At 43.2% G+C, this 17,536-nt stretch overlaps 1 protein-coding gene across 2 annotated transcripts in view; it reads left to right on the plus strand.

Moving 5' to 3' along the window:
* The window catches only part of NSRP1 (nuclear speckle splicing regulatory protein 1), a 56,656-nt gene that overhangs the window by 32,506 nt on the left and 6,614 nt on the right, over nt 1-17,536 (plus strand). For both annotated transcript variants that reach the window (XM_044286809.1, XM_044286808.1), the window contains exons 3-4: nt 8,986-9,042; nt 16,690-16,818. In XM_044286809.1, coding sequence (XP_044142744.1) covers nt 8,986-9,042; nt 16,690-16,818 — 186 coding nt within the window. The remainder of the gene's footprint in view (nt 1-8,985; nt 9,043-16,689; nt 16,819-17,536) is intronic.

Consider the following 17,536-nt stretch of genomic DNA (forward strand, 5'->3'; position numbering starts at 1 on the left):
GATCTGCCTCCCCCCAGCCTCTGATCTGCCTGCCCCCTCTGGTAACGCAACCCCCCCCCCCCCCCCAGTATTAATCATTGGTGGCAGTGGCCACAGGGTCCCCCTCCTCCCCCCCATCATTGGTGGCAGTGTCAGTTCCGATCGGAGCCCCAGCAGTGTAATGCTGGGGCTCCGATCGGTTACCATGGCAGCCAGGAGTCACGCTACTGAAGCCCTGGCTGCCATGGTATGTTAGTGACCAGAGAGCAGCGCATTATACTCACGAGCGCTGTGGCCGCCGGTCGCTCCTTCTTCTGTCTGTGCGGCGGATTGCTAATGCTTACAGCATTAGCAATGCGCCGCACAGACCTATGAGAAGGAGCGACCGCCGGCCACAGCGCACGTGAATATAATGCGCTGCTCTCTGCTCACTAACATTACCATGGCAGCCAGGACTTCAGTAGCGTCCTGGCTGCCATGGTAACCGATCGGAGCCCCAGCATTACACTGCTGGGGCTCCGATCGGAACTGACACTGCCACCAATGATGGGGGGGGGGGGAGGGGGACCCTGTGGGATATGGCCGGCACATTCATTGGTGGCGCAGTGGCCACAGTCCCTCCCCTCCCCTCCTCCTCCTCCTACTCACTCCCCTCCTCCTCCTACTTGGTCTTCAGCGGCAGCCGCGCACAGTGGGGAGGGAGAGACTCCCTCCTCCTCCCTCAGCTGTGCCGGCCGCTCAGTCCTGCCTCTCTGGCCTCCGGAGGACACGGAAGCGGTGAGTGAGACGCTTAATTTCACTCCCGCTCCGTGATCACGTGATCTAAACGATTCCTCGATGCAGGGAAACTGCATTGATGAATTTTTTGACTCGATTTAATCGAGTTATTCGAATAATCGTTTCAGCCCTACGGACAGCCTTTAATATGAATGCTTATTCTTGTCCGCAAAGCACGGACAAGAATAGGACCGGTTATATTTTTTTGGGCGGTGCCACGGCTCGGATGCGGACCAAAACAACAGCTGTGTGCATGAGGCCTAAGGCATGGCATCAGTTTCTGAAAGATGAGGGTCTAACTAATGTGGGCAGTGGAAAATGTATTCGGCTTTGTTTAGGAGGCTGCATGGCTGACCCATTATAGTCAGTGGCCTCTGGAAAAAGCTTAGTGGAGCTGATTGGAAGTGGCATGCTGCTTTCCTAGTACCAGTGCCAGTGGTTGATCTAGATGGGCATTGATGGCATATTCGAGGTGAGTCACCCCCTATAACTTGAAAATGGGTGCTTGCATTTAATTTGACATCCAGGTAATCCTCTTCAGCAGTGTATGTTTCTTAATTAGGCCTCATGCACACGGCCGTTGTTTTGGTCCGCATCCAAGCCGCAGTTTTGGTGGCTCGGATGCGGACCCATACACTTCAATGGGGCCGCAAAAGATGCGGATAGCCCTCCGTGTGCTGTCCGCATCCGTTGCTCCGTTCCGTGGTCCTCCAAAAAATTATAACCTGTCCTATTCTTGTCCGCATTTTGCGGTTATGTCAATGGCTGTCCGAGCCATTCCGCAAATTGCGTAACGCACACGTACGCCATCCGTATTTTGCGGATACGCGACTTGCGAACAGCAAAGAAACACACTGGTCGTGTGCATGAGGCCTTAAGGATTCTGACACGTTAATCCATCTTCAACTAGTGGCGCTGGTCCGCAGTTGAAGCTGGGCAACTATTGGCAGCCTGTCCTTAGTCAAACAGTATGGGTGAAAATGTTGTTACCTTCAAAAATAGACTAAAATTAAAGCTTTGTACCTAGAAATAAAGGACTTAGTGTGGACAAATAAAGAAGACTGACTTGTGACTGCGCGTAGAGCTTTAATAAAAGACCTGTTGATAAGTGAGAATAATATAAAAGGTACAGGATATTGTAATCCATCAGTGCCTGCAAGACAACAGGAAATTGTCACTAGAAGCCATTCACCGCGCCGTGTTTGTACTGCCGACACTCCAGCCAAACAACAGGCAGGTGGATCATTTTACCATAGGTGAAACAAAGCTATCCATCAGCTAAAGTAAGAAAAAACATAAATCTTTAACACACCAATGACCTGTTTAACTAGTTCAAGACCAGGCCATTTTCCTCTCTCCCGACAGTTTCCATTTTATTGGTACATGCGTCTTTGAAGGCCATAATATTTTTCTGTTTGGTTATTTAAATAATTTTTCATTTTATTTTTAGTGTTACTTGGGGCTTTATTTTTATGCCATTTTTATTTTTTATTTTTTTACTACCCGGGAAAAAAATAAAATAAAAATAGTCTGTTTTTAAGTCTACATGCTCACTACTGTATTTTGGGTCTTCGTCCAATACAGTTTTTTTTGCGTATCACACACGGACCCATTCATTTCTATGGGCCCGCAAAAAATATTTTAAAAAAAAATATTTTTTTAAAGATTATGTCTACTTTCCGTTACACTCGTTTTGATATAGGGGATATATAGCTTATGGACAAAGGGGGTAAGGTGGGGCTAGAAGCTACATTTTGGTCTATTGGTGAGATTTATTTTTTTTCTACTTTGTGTCAACCCCCACCCCCCATAACGCCCAAGACTTTTGGGGGGACATAACATGACCTTTTTTATTGCACCTGTAACTCGGGCTGACTTATTAGCCCCAGTTACTGAGGGAATTAACAGAGGTTTTAACAAGACTCAAGACTGTTGAGTCTCACTGCAGACTTGATATAGGTCTACTAAGCCCAGCAGCCGGCGATCATATGATTGCTGGGACTGGAGTAGGAAGCAGCATTGATCTGTATTCACGTTCCTCATACAGCAATAGGGAAGGAAAGGACAGCAAGAAAACGTCTCTGCCTTCTGTAAGGAGCACGACTATCACAGACAACGGGCTGGGCGCTCCCGCAGCTGCATGATCGCTATGCCCCATTCTGTAGATAGGAGTGTGTCCCAGAGGTGGGACCCGCATTGATTTGTCATCAATGTCCCAGGTGGACCAACCCCTTTAATGTGTCCTCCTCACTGTACCCAAATGGCAAATGTTGATCGTATCGTTTGTTCTGCCTGGAGATGTCCGGCAGTGGTTTGTATCTTTCCCTCCATTGGAATTAAAGGGGTGGTTCAGCTGTTCATATTGACGACCCATCGTCCGGATAGGTCATCAGTATCTGATGCACCACTTCCTCTTCAGTGCAGTGTAATACAAGTACTCTCCCTATTCAAGTGAAAGGAGCAAATACTTGTAATTACACTACACCACCGCTCCACCGGAGACGAGACGTAGTGTAATGATGAGGAAGCAGTGCCGGCATGGAGCGCCGCCTCCTCATCTCACAGCTCATCAGCATGGGTACCAAGTGTCGGACCCCCGCCGACCAGATATTGATGCCTTATCCTGACGATAAGTCATCAATATTAACAGCTGGACAACCCCTTTAACATGCATGTTCAGCTTTATTAAAGTAAATTATAATGGCGTGGCAAAATTATCATATGATTTCCAGAAATTAATTCCAAATGGACTTCAAATAATACCCCAAATTTTTTGAGCTTTATTACTCCTACATACAAGCCCTCCTCACTGTCTACATGACGTTATGTGCTCCCAAGAATGTGCAGATACACAGGAGTGGAAGCATCGGACACTCCACACCTCCTACTCTTTACGGTATGGTGGTCCTGTTCTGTGCTCGACGTCTCATATCCTCTATTTGACGTTCACGTCGGGCAGATTCTCAGCATTTTTTGCAACATTGGCCTTTGTTTCACTTCACCTGCGCTTGTTTCCTTTATAACAGAGTGGTGCCTGGTACTCCGAGCCTTGTCAGATCAGTTTACAGAGAGAATTAATCCTTTTCAAGAGTCTTACATCAGAGTTGTAGTTCAGTAAATGCTATTTCACTATTGCTAAGTCATGGATATCAGGCATTGTACAGTGCAGTGAAAATGGTCGTAAAAAAGGTGTGGCAGGCATTTCTTAAAGTTTTTTTTCTTGAAATATTTGGGGTAAGGGAGTTAATCTTGTGAAAGCTACTGGAGAAAATAATGGAGGTGTTCCCAGTGTCTGCCGGGGAGAATACCCCCTGGAAAATGGAAAGTGTACCTTGTTGTAATGGTTTAATGAGGTTGTCCAAGATTTTGATACTGGTGTCCTATCCTCAGAATAGATCAAAAGTATCTGATGGATGGGGGGTCCGACCCCTGGCACCCCCACCTTTCATCTGTTGAAGATGTCGCGGAGCTCTGGTGAGCGCTGTGAACTCCTCACATCTCACCAAGCACAGCGCCGTACATTGCATAGTGACTGCGCTTGGTATTGCATCTCAGCCCCATTCACTTGAATTAATTTAATTTAATTTATTTTATGCACTTATATATGGAACTGAACTGCACCTGGACCATGTGGGCCATGATGAAATTGACGTCACAGGCCTAGGAAGAGGTCACAGTGCGCACCGGAGCTCTGCCATGTGGTACTCAACCACAAGCGACTGCGCCATGTGTTTGTACAGGAAGACTTGCAGGGCCTGCAATAAAGGCCTTACTAGCAAATCTAAAGCAAACCCATCCTTTTAGCTAAACTCTGCGCTACCGGTCACTGAATAAAGTTCAAGGTCCCTTGTTTTAGTTGCCAGATTTGTGTTTGCTAATAGATTTTTTTTCATTCGTTTTTGTCCCCTTAATAATTCCCATCATCATATGACAAGTGAAAATAAAATGCAAATATAAACATTTTTACTACAACATTTTAGGCTCTGTTCACACTTTTGTTACAATTGATGTGGAGTGCTGGATCTGACCTATAATTGACACCAACGGCGTCTGATTGACCCCATTGACTTATATTGGGTCATTCTGGTTTCCATCATGGCGACCATGGTGTAATTTCTAATTGCACATTTTGGTGCGGATTAGATGCGGTTTTGCCGCAGATCTCGCCTTTCTTTGGGAAAGGGGGAAATCCACAGCTAAAACCACAAACGTAATTGACATGCTGCGGATTTGGAAATCTGCATGGCAGGTCAATTTTCGCATGGAAAAAATCTGCAAAGTGTCCATGAGATTTGTCTAATCCCATACACTTTGCTGGTACTGTAATACGTAGCGTTTTTTTATTTTTATTTTTTCAAGGGAACCCACGCAGAAAAAACACACTTAATCCGCATTGTGTGCATGTGGCCAAAGAGTAGCACAGCATACTGTTCTCTTAATTTCATTCAATTTGGCATATTATTTGTAATTTCACAGAATTTATTTGCATCTGCATCCACAAAAGCATTTAGCATGTAAGCATTTCTTTTCTATTAGTTGTAGTGGTTTCAGATGGGTCCCTTTAAGCACTGTTAGCTAATATGTGCCCCCCCTTCCCCGGGAATTTTAGTAACACGCCCTGGCTGCACACAGCTAAAGTTTTATCAATTCCTCTTGGCACATGAGCACTGTGTGTAACGAGGCCGTGCCCTAGTTTCCTTTATACTGTACAAATCAGTGGATGAATGCCATAACTTGTGCGCCGGAATGGTTGTATTCTTCTAGGACTGGAGGTTACTACAGGGACGCAACCTGACATTTTTACATCAGTTTTGTGCATACACATGATACAAATTTACAGCTACTGTGCGCTCATTAATATTATTAGAGTTATTATACACGTTAGAAAAAATGAATTGGCGAGGAAGTGGATACGCGGGATACTATATCTCTTTTTGGAGAGCGCCTAAACAGTGTGAGGAGTCTTAAAGGCCAGGCAACACTCCTGGAATTCTGGGAAGAGGGTGTGCAAATGAGCTGTTAACAAGCTCTGCCTCTGATGCCACCAGATGTAAGGCAGCGATCCTATAAGTCAATGTTTAACCGTATAAACAGGCCTTGAGACATGACTGGCTTATTTATTATCCAAGTCAGGGTTGAACATTGACTTATTGGATAGCTGCCTCACATCTGGTGGCATCAGAGGCAGAGCTTGCTAAGAGCTCATTTTCATACCCTCTTGGCGAGGAATTTACATTCACAACGTTGAGCTGCAGTGTATTGCTGTTGGTGGACTGTACTGATGGTTTACAGACCTATTGGAAAATGATATTGAGTTTTTTGGCCTGCTCTATTGATTTAGCCCATTGTTCGTGACTCCATAAAAAGTAGCTTACATGTTTGGCCTTGTCCAGGTGAACGCTGGAGTGGAGATTGGGGGTGATGATTGCAGTCCGACTGGCGGTTCATTAGGTTCTACATCTAAATTTCACAAGGTGAAAGAACAGTTTGGTTTGAGCACAGTGAAGCCTCCTTATCCTGTCATTTTTCCTTTTTTTTTTTTTTTTTTTATATATATTTTTCTTTTTTCTCGTTATTTGCTTTGGTCCTGTGAGCGCCACATATACAGTCCAGCTGTGTGTATGTAAGTGAACACTGATGACAGGGCAGACACTATTCAATGTTGCATAAGGTGAGCTGTAACAGCTGAATGAAGGGGAGACAATGGCGCTCTGCCACCTGCATTCTTAGGGGCTTGCCCCTTATTCATTGGTGCCTGACAGCTGTTGAAAACGGATGTCTTTAGTCGTTCTTCATTAGTTAGACATGTACTCCTAGATGGTGATTGGGATACAGCGTTAAAATATACCTATACTGCAGATAAAAAGATTAGTATTATATGTATTAGCTCTATGGCTTATGTTTCCTTATTGGTACATTTATGGGTGCTATGCATTGTATGATCCATGGAAAACCTTAGATTACTATTATTGTAATTGTACTTGGCAAAGGAAATAATGCACCCAGATAGAAATGTTGGATTGCGGCAAAACTAGGCATGCAGTTATGTCTCAGGCATATATGTGAATGATTACAGGTGTGGTCTAATTAAACACTTCTTGCCACAAGAGGGCATAAAAGTGCTTTCCCGGCTGCTCTATAAAAAGGCTCCCAGAGGCTACTTTTGGGAAGTGTACCTATGGTGAAAGTTGGTTGACTGCTAGACATGCCTTTACAACACACTTGAAGACATTTTGCGCAGTTGGTAGACTTTTGAGAGGAGCTTGATGGTCAATTGGAAGCTATTGGGAACAGTGGTTACTTAAGGGAACGCACACACGGCGTACCGGATCAGGACGACTCAGCCAGACCACTGCTGTATGCTCCGCTGACAAACACAATCAGCTACCATAGTTTTGTTGTCCTCCATCCATACACAGGTGACACCTTCATTACACACTCCTGTCTCTGTCCGGACCATTTCCAAGCGCTTAGCAGAAGGATATTTGGTATCACAGCGCCCATTACGTGTCCTGCTATTGACAGCCAGCCACCGTCTCCTTCATTTGCAGTGATGTCTTGAATGAGCTTCCTGGGCTTCTACAAAATCTAACAGTCTCTAGCAACAAATCCAGGCTCTGTATAAGATCTAATAATGGTTGGGTTTGAGTATGGCTGCCTCGTGGTTAATACTTCAGTCCTGCCTTTCCCTTGGAGCGACACAGTGCCTCAACTGCTGGTGTGATGATCTGGGGACCCATTGCATATGACCATGGGTAACCCCTAGGGATACTAACCACTCAGCAATATGTATAGGACCTTCTGCCCGCCACATATGTTGTCTCTCATGGCATGGCTTCCAACTGGCATTTTTCTGTAGGATAATGCTTGCCCACACACAGCAATGTCTTCACCAGATTGTAACACTTCATCTGCTGCACGTCAACAGATTAATCGCCAATGTAGCATTTATATGACAAGCTGGGATGCCAGCTTCGGCAACCTTCAAGGATCTACAGGCCCAGCTGCAACATCTTGGGCAAATATGTGGCAGGATACCATACAGAACCTGTATGCCTCCAGGCCCAAACGTATCTCATCTTTTATTCAGACTGGAGAGGGCGCAACAGGGTACAACCCTTCGATTGTACAGTTTTCCCCAATAAACTTATCCTTTCTTCTAATATTGTAATCACTTACATCTATCATCATTACATTCACACATGGAAAGTTTCATTTGATTACAAAAATGTTTTTTTTTTCTCAGTGTATTCAAAGGGGTTATCCCATGATTAAAGTAAAAAATGATAATCAGACATAATATAGTACACGCCAATGTCTTTCTAACAAAGCTAGAACCAGCCCTGCACCTCACATGGATCCAGAGATTTTCTCATTTCATTGCTCTGCTAGGTTTATATCAGGCTGACAGATCAAGGGGAGTGTCTTTTCTGCTGCAGCTAAGGGGGCGTGTCTCAGCTCTCCCTATCACAGCTCAGGAGGCAGCTGAAGGATGAAACTGAGCATGTGCGGCCATCTCAGTGAGCAGGACAAAGAAATAAGAAAAAGAACAAAGGGCAAGTGGCGCTATACAGATATATTTTATCAAATAACTCAGTGACTATGCAAAATTATTAATTACATGCAATTACAAAAGTATTCAGATCCAGGTGCTGGTTTGAAAAGAATATTTTTTGTGGAACCTTTAAGTTTAGTTTTAAAAAAGAAGTAGGGGAAGAGGAGGTGGAGAACAGAAGAAAGGGGGAGGGCTAGGAAGAGCTACAAATCTGAATATATAAAACAATCATATATACCACAAGAACAGTGTGTTACTTGCTTTTACAAGTAGGTTGGAGTACAGGTTTGTGGTGGAGTACTAGTTCGGACTGACATACTGTATGAGCTGAACTTGAGAGGCTTTAGAATGAGACCTGGTCCTCTTTTTGGGGCTGCTGCAGATATCATGAGAAGGCAGGCTGAGTGACTACCAGTATACAAATGATCGCAGGTGATTTAGGAGTAGTCACAGAAATCTCACATGTTAAAGACAGCTGCTTCAGGGTAAACCAACAAAAATTAGAAAGCATTCCCATACGCCACAAATTCAGCACATAAGAAGCCCCAATGTATCACTTGACTGATGGGTCTCATTGGATTTGAAAGACTAGGAAATACATTGTACAGAATTTTAGAATTTAAAGTAATGTGTGTACATTAATAAATATTATTTATTATTTTATGTATTTCTAGATGTCTGTCGGAGAAACTCTACAAAGGGAAGCCCTAAAGAAGCGTGTGATGAAGCAGGTATGGTGCGCTATGCATCCATGACCACATTTTATATACACATATACACAAAAGCAAATGAGCACTGGAGGTTAGAGATGTAAAATAAATTGGTTATTATCTTCTGTGCTCATGTGGGACAATGTGGGGAGAATTCCTTGCTTATAACTAATGTGCTCAGTGTATACAATCTTGAAGAACTTATACTTTTACTGTAAAACCTTCAGCTTTTTGAGCCAGGTTATCTTAATTCTCTCTAAGGCTCAGCTCAAGGCATCATCTCAAGCACATCTCAATGGTTGAACTGACTCGTAGAAATAGTCTTCATGCCACTCATCTCAAATCAGACTGACTGACAAGATGATGTTTGATAGGTGTACACTGTGACTATTGACCGTAGTCTCCCAGCCCACTCCTAACCTATTTACTTAATAGACATACCATAACTACTGGATTATATATTATTTTGCTGAAGATTCTTCAAATCTAGTGTACAGTTTGAAACAGAGTATTAAAGGGGTTATCCGAGACAAAAAAATGCCCCCCATTTGCCTGGGGAGGGAGCCTCCCTAGTGTCACCCACGATGCTAGGGAGGCTCGTCTCCGTCACCGCATGCCGTTGGCTGCTCCCCCCCCCTACCGACACTTGCGACGGTGCGGAGCAGGGAGCAATGTAAGGCTACTTTCACCCTCGCGTTTTGGCTTTCCGTTTGTGAGAGCCGTTCAGGACTCTCACAAGCGGTCCAAAACGGATCAGTTTTGCCCTAATGCATTCTGAATGGAAAAGGATCCGCTCAGAATGCATCAGTTTGCCTCCGGTCAGTCTCCATTCCGCTTTGGAGGCAGACACCAAAACGCTGCTTGGTGTCCGTCTGACGAAACTGAGCCAAACTGATCCGTTCTGGAACACAATATAAGTCAATGGGAATGGATCTGTTTTTTTTATGACACAATATGGCACAATAGAAAACGGATCTGTCCTCCATTGACTTTCAGTGGTGTTCAGGAAGGATCTGTCTTGGCTATGTTAAAGATAATACAAACGGATCCGTTCTGAACGGATGCAGACGGCTGTATTATCTGAACAGATTCGTCTGTGCAGATCCATGAGGGATCCGCACCAAACGAGAGTGTGAAAGTAGCCTAAGTAGATTCAGTGTGAGGGGCCCGGGCATATGGCATTTTTAGTCTCGGATAACTCATTTAAAGGAATGCACAATATTAGACAGCATGATTAGGTGCTGATTAGACCGCATGAATATTGCACAGGTGTGCCAGACTGCCCACAATAAAAGGCCACTCTGAAATGTGCCGTTTGATCACACAGCACAATGCCACAGATGTTGCAACGTTTGAGGGAGCGTGCAATTGGCATGCTGACTGCAGGAATGTCTACCAGAGCTGTTGCCCGTGCAGTGAATGTTCATTTCTCTACCATAAGCCGTCACCAAAGGCGTTTCACAGAATTTGGCAGCACATCCAACCGGCCTCACAACTGCAGACCATGTGTAACCACACCAGCCCAGGACATCCACATCCAGCATATTCACCTCGATGATCGTCTGAGACCAGCCACCCGGACAGCTGCAGCAACAATCGGTTTGCACAACCAAAGAATTTCTGCACAAACTGTCAGAAACCGTCTCAGGGAAGCTCATCTGCATGCTCTTCGTCCTCATCGGGGTCTGGACCTGACTGCAGTCCGTCGTCGTAACCGACTTGCGTGGGCAAATGCTCACATTCTATGGCGTCTGGCACCTTGGAGAGGCGTTCTGTTCATGGTTGAGTCCCGATTTTCACTGTTCAGGGAAGATGGCAGCATGGCGTTGTGTGGGTGAGCGTTTGCTGTCGTCAACGTTGTGGATCGAGTGGCCCATGGTGGCGGTGGGGTTATGGTATGGGCAGGTGTATGTTATGGACAACGAACACCGGTGCATTTTATCGATGGCATTTTGAATGCACAGAGATACCGTGACGAGATCCTGTGGCCCATTGTTGTGCCATTCATCCATGATCATTACCTCATGTTGCAGCATGATAATGCACGGCCCCATATTGCAAGGATCTGTACACAATTCCTGGAAGCTGAAAACATCCCAGTTCTTGCATGGCCAGCATACTCACCGGACAGGTCACCCATTGAGCATGTTTGGGATGCTCTGGATCGGCGTCTACGACAGCGTGTTCCAGTTCCTGCCAATATTCTGCAACTTTGCACAGCTATTGAAGAGGAGTGGACCAACATTTCACAGGTCACAATCAACAACCTGATCAACTCTGTGCGACAGAGATGTGTTAGGCAAATGGTGGGCACACCAGATACTGACTGGTTTTCTGACCCCCTTCCAGTAAGGCAAAACTGTGCACATTTCAGAGTGGCCTTTTATTGTGGGCAGTCTAAGGCACACCTGTGCAATATTCATGCTGTCTAATCAGCTCCTTTATATGCTACACCTGTGAGGTGGGATGGATTATCTCAGCAAAGGAGAAGTGCTCACTAACAGATTTAGACAGATTTGTGAACAATATTTGAGAGTAATGGGTCTTTTGTGTATGTAGAAAATGATCTTTGAGTTAAGCTCATGCAAAATGGGAGCAAAACCGAAAGTGTTGCATTTATATTTTTGTTCAGTGTAATTCACAAAACTGAAGAGACCAAAAATTTCTGAACTACTCATGCCTTAAAGGCTATGTACACCTTCAGGGGGCAATTTTTTTATGATTTGTATTTTTTATTTATTTTTACTTTTTTATTAGCAATAGTAAAAAGCACTTATAATGTGTAAACAGTATAGGATACAGTCTGCAAAGTAAATACAATCCACAGAAATTCGCCAACCAAAGCACTGTTGCACATAGCCTGTCTCAGTATCAGAAATAGCAGTATAAATACAGTTAGATTGCCTCATTAGAGGGACTGGGCAGAGCAGTTGTGTATAGATGACAAGGTCGGATGCAATCTCGAAACAGTACAGAGTGTGAGGTGATCTACACCATATACCCCAAACCTTGTCGAATTATTACAATGCTTGAATACCAGGGCTATATAAGGTAAAATCTGGTTTATTTGTGCTTTCCCTGCTGCTTGTGCATCTTTTTCTTCCACACTTGTCCCTTCCACATAACTTTTTATTAATGTGCTTTGATACAGCACTTTGGGAACATCCAACTTCTTTTGCAATTACCTTTTGAGGCTTTCCCTCCTTATGGAGGGTGTCAATGATGGTTTTCTGCACAACTGTCAGGTCAGCAGTCTTTCCTATGATTGTGATTCCTACTAAACCAGACTGAGAGACAATTTAAAGACTCAGGAACCCTTTGCAGGTGTTATGGATTAATTAGCTGACTTGAGCGTAGAATATTGAACCTTTTCACAATATTAACATTTTCTGAGATTGTGACTTTGGGGTTTCATAAGCTGTAAGCCATAATCATCCAAATTATACCAAAGGCTTGAAATATCTCGCGTTGCATGTAATGAGTCTATCTCATATATTAGTTTCACCTTCATCAATTCAGACCTGCGGTTTTCCGCTTTTACCTATTGCGGCGGGCGGTGGTGCCATCGGGTCCCCATGTGGCTGTAGGGGGGGTATGGAAGGCGGCACCATGCCTTCCGGTGACGAGCCTGTGAGATCCAGCCCCCTGGATCTCACAGGCCGGAAGCTGTGAGAGTAATACTCACTGTATTACTCCTACAGCCAATGCATTCCAATACAGAAGTATTGGAATGCATTGTAAAGGATTAGACCCCCCAAAAGTTTTTCCTCCCCCAAAGATTTAAGTTTCAAGTAAAAATAAACAAAAACGTCATTTTCCCCAAATAAAGTTAAAAAAAATTGGTAAAAAATAGGGGAAAATAAAAAAGTAGATATATTGAGTATCGCCGCGTCCATATCGACCAGGTCTATAAAAATATCACATGACCTAACCCCTCAGGTGAACACTGTAAAAAAAAAAAAAAAAAAAAAAACTGTGCTAAATAAACTATTTTTTGTCACCTTACATCACAAAAAGTGTAATAGCAAGCGATCAAAAAGTCATACGCACCCCAAAATAGTGCCAATCAAACCGTCATCTCATCCCGCAAAAATCATACCCTACCCAAGGTAATCGCCCAAAAACTGAAAAAATGATGGCTCTCAGACTATGGAAACACTAAAACATGATTTTTTTTGTTTCAAAAATGAAATCATTGTGTAAAACTTACATAAATAAATAGAAAAGTGTACATATTAGGTATCGCCGCGTCCATGACAACCTGCTCTATAAAAATACCACATGATCTAACCTGTCAGATGAATGTTGTAAATAACAAAAAATTCAAACGGTGCCAAAACAGCTATTTCTTGTTACCTTGCCTCACAAAAAGTGTAATATAGAGCAACCAAAAATCATATGTACCCTAAAATAGTACCAACAAAACTGCCACCCTATCCCGTAGTTTCTAAAATGGGGCCACTTTTTTGGAGTTTCTACTCTAGGGGTGCATCAGGGGGGCTTCAAATGGGACATGGTGTAAAAAAAAAAACTGTCCAGCAAAATCTGCCTTCCAAAAACCGCATGGCATTCCTTTCCTTCTGCGCTCTGCCGTGTGCCCATACAGCTGTTTACGACTACATATGGGGTGTTTCTGTAAACTACAGAATCAGAGCCATAAATATTGAGTTTTGTTTGGCTGTTAACCCTTGCTTTGTAACTGGAAAAAAGTTATTAAAATGGAAAATCTGCCAAAAAAGTGAAATTTTTAAATTGTATCTCTATATTCCATTAATTCTTGTGGAACATCTAAAGGGTTAACAACGTTTGTAAAATCAGTCTTGAATACCTTGAGGGGTGTAGTTTCTAGAATGGGGTCATTTTTGGGTGGTTTCTATTATGTAAGCCTCACAAAGTGACTTCAGATCTGAACTGATCCTTGAAAAGTGGGTTTTGAAAAATTTCAAGATTTGCTTCTAAACTTCTAAGCCTTGTGACATCCCCAGAAAATAAAATGTCATTCCCAAAATGATCCAAACATGAAGTAGACATATGGGAAATGTAAAGTAATAACTTTGGTAGGTATTACTATGTATTTATAGAAGTAGAGAAATTGAAACTTGGAAGTTTGCTAATTTTTCAAAATTTTTGGCAAATTAGCAATTTTTTTTATAAATAAAAATGGATTTTTTCTACTCCATTTTACCAGTGTCATGAAGTACAATATGTGACGAAAGAACTGTCTCAGAATGGTCTGGATAAGTCAAAGCGTTTTAAAGTTATCACCACATAAAGTGACACTGGTCAGATTTGCAAAAAATGGCCTGGTCCTTAAGGTGAAAATGAGCCCGGTCCGAAAGGGGTTAAAGGAATATTCAATCGATAGGAAACAACACGTTCTCACTTACTAATAGTTAATGTTTATCCTGTTTTCCTGCTCTCTGTTGTGGTCATGTGACATTTTCCACTGTGTTGGTTCCCTATGACATCATGTCTACATCTTAGGAGCGACAAAGCTTTTAAGGCTTTGCCCTATAGACACAACATCCTCAGTGACCCTTGCTTCTCAGGGCTATGTTCTGCTTATTCTCTTAGAGTGGGGTTCTTCTAGCTGGGCTTCTAGCAGGCTTGGATCTGCCTGCTCCACACTGCAGATAACTACTGTGCATGCGCTGATGCTGGACCATATGGATCTGTGAGGTTCGATCTGGAAGGGGAAGTAGCGGCAGAGACTGTGATGTAAACACACGATGCGGGTCATAGATCACATTTTACTCAGAACTTAGTAATATAAGTTATATAATGCAGTACGGTTGAGCGCTGGTGTTGAGCCCTGCTGCAGGTAGGACCTAATAAACAGCTAACACTGGCGGGCCTGGACTCCTTCACAAGACTCCAGACTGTCATAGCAACTGATCAGCATCTAGGAATTTTGCTTATCTTTGGGGTGGGGGTTTGCGATTGGAGGACAGAGGGAGTCACATAGATGCTACAGTCTCTATTGCCACTGCATTTGAGGGGTTAAATGGCCAGGAACAGAGTTATCTCCAATGAACGCTCCAGCAGCACTGTAGCACACCCGGAACCATGCACGGATGCTGTAACCATATGTTGTCTAGCGCAGAGGGCTATATTTTTCACATATTTGTGTCACAGTAAAAAAAGAGACCTCTATTTGGCAACTGCCTTGCACGCCCTAAACTTTAAAAAAATGGGTTCAATGGGTTTTCCAGTCTAGGTTGGAACATGTGCCTAATAAAAAATAAAAAATCCACTCACCCGCCTGCAGTCATGCTCTTCCCGCATTGCTGCTCCATTTCCAGCCCCATTCGGTCCCCGCCAAACTTGATGTGGCTTAGTCCCGTGACCTGTGTAGCCAATAACTGGCCTCGGCGGTCACATGTGCTAGAATGGCATTTTTCTGCTAGTGGCGTGCCATTCTAGTACATACAGTTGAAATCAGAAGTTTACACTATACCTATATAAAAAGACTGTTGGGTGTAATAAAGGTATTCACCTATTACTAGAAGACCGGGGTGCTTTCTTTGTTATAAATTCATCGTTCCATGTCCTAAGAACAGTTGGGGATTTTCACCTGGTATACCAAGGGAGTGCTGCTGTTTATTTTTTCTTTCTTCTTTTTATTTTTTTATTTTATTTTATTTATATAAAAAGACACATATGCATGTTTTTCTCAATATCTGACATGAAATCAGAATAAACCTTTCCTGTTTTTGGTCAATTAGGATAACCATAATTATTATTATTTGCCAAATGCCAGAATAATGAGAGAGAATGTTTTAAGTCCGCTCAGAGGTCCAAACATGCCGAGAGGCGGCCGGACAAAAACCACAGCGTGCTGTAGTTGTATTCCAGCCGCCATTATAGGCTACCGCAAGTGTGAAAGTAGCCTAAGCCACCACATAAGTTGTGTGAAGGTAAATCAACCAGTCTAAAGGGCAGTAGATTTATCATCAGCCACTGTGATAAATCTGGAGCAGATTAAGGGCTTATTCACACGACCGTATGAACGGGTCCCCACCCATTCCGCAATTTTTTGCGGAACGGGTGTGGACCCATTCATTTAAATGGAGCTTCAAAAGATGCGGACAGCACGCGGTGTTCCGTAGTTCTGTTCCGCAGCCTCGCATAAAAAATAGAGCAAGTCCTATTCTTGTCGGCAAAAATAGGCTTTTCTATCATAGGGCTGGCCATGTGCGTACCACAAATTGCGGAACACACACGGGCCGGTATCCGTGGCTTGCAGATTCGCAAGTTGCGGATCACAAAACACTACGGTCGTGTGAATGAGCCCTAAGACTGTCTGTCTGTCTGTCTAAGCCTACATTGCGCCAGTGATTGAAGATGGGTTTTCTTAACCAGGTGAACCCTTGGTAACAGAGTACGGATGGAAACTGGAAGCTCCTATCTTTAGTGTCTCTGGAGCAGTCATACATCATGTTAAGTGTTGCAATCTAGTGACTTGTGTAAATTGTAGCTTTCCATATATTTTAAGAAGAGGTCTGGTTAATCTCACTTTTATCACTATTATCTAGAAGAGCACAGGTGGGATGTTGAACTTGACCTTTCTGGTTGAGATCTAACTGGGTTTATCTTAATCATTCTGAGATCATTGTAATAAAATGTGATGAATTGCAGAAATGTTCATGTTTACGTCTCTCTCCCAAGACCAAGCTGGAAATGCAGAAAGCCCTGGAGGAGGATGCATCTGTGTATGAGTACGACAGTGTGTATGATGACCTGCAGAAGAAGAAGGAGGAGAACACCGCTAAGATGCTATCTGAAAAAGATAGAAAGGTATGCCTGTGCCCGCCAGCTTTTGTTCTATGAATTTAAAGGGAAAGTGTCATCAGAAAATGGCCTATTGTTTAAATGACTTTTTTTTAAGGTAAACACCTTTTTAAAGAATTTTTGATGATGCTATTCTTAGTTTTCCATGTCAATATTTATATTAAAACCTATTAAAAACATAAAATCCTTCTGTTTTCCCACTGGCCACTAAGCCTAATAGTAGGAGCCACTTCTTGGTCTGTACAGATCACTGTACTGCCGTTACCTGCTTATCTGTCATTCTACTCCTGCCTGTAATGATATCTCCTCTGTGTATAGATATGACTGGATCCACCATTCACTATAGGTCATTGACAGGTCTTATCTATTCTTGCACAATAACCTATGCACGGGTCACAGAGCATGCCTAGAAACCTCTCCCCTAGAAGTCAATGAGGTCCCCTCCTGACCATTGTGTCAACAACCCATGTGGCTGCCGTATAGCAACTCTTTAAATGCTGTTAAGAACAGCTCAGGCAAGATGGCTGTCCCTATAATAATGTTCAGGAAAGAGAATAAAAAAAAACCTGTAATGAGAAAATAAAATAAGATTAGAAAAAAGGATATGTGTTAGTGGTGGAAAATAAATTGGTGAACCAATGCTTTTAATACCAGATGTTACGTATTAGGCTGTGTTCTTATTTCTTTTTACTTCGGTTTGGTCAAACATGTCCATAGGCCCCTC

The sequence above is a fragment of the Bufo gargarizans genome, chromosome 3 (assembly GCF_014858855.1).
Source record: "Bufo gargarizans isolate SCDJY-AF-19 chromosome 3, ASM1485885v1, whole genome shotgun sequence".
NCBI classification, from domain to species: Eukaryota; Metazoa; Chordata; class Amphibia; order Anura; family Bufonidae; genus Bufo; species Bufo gargarizans.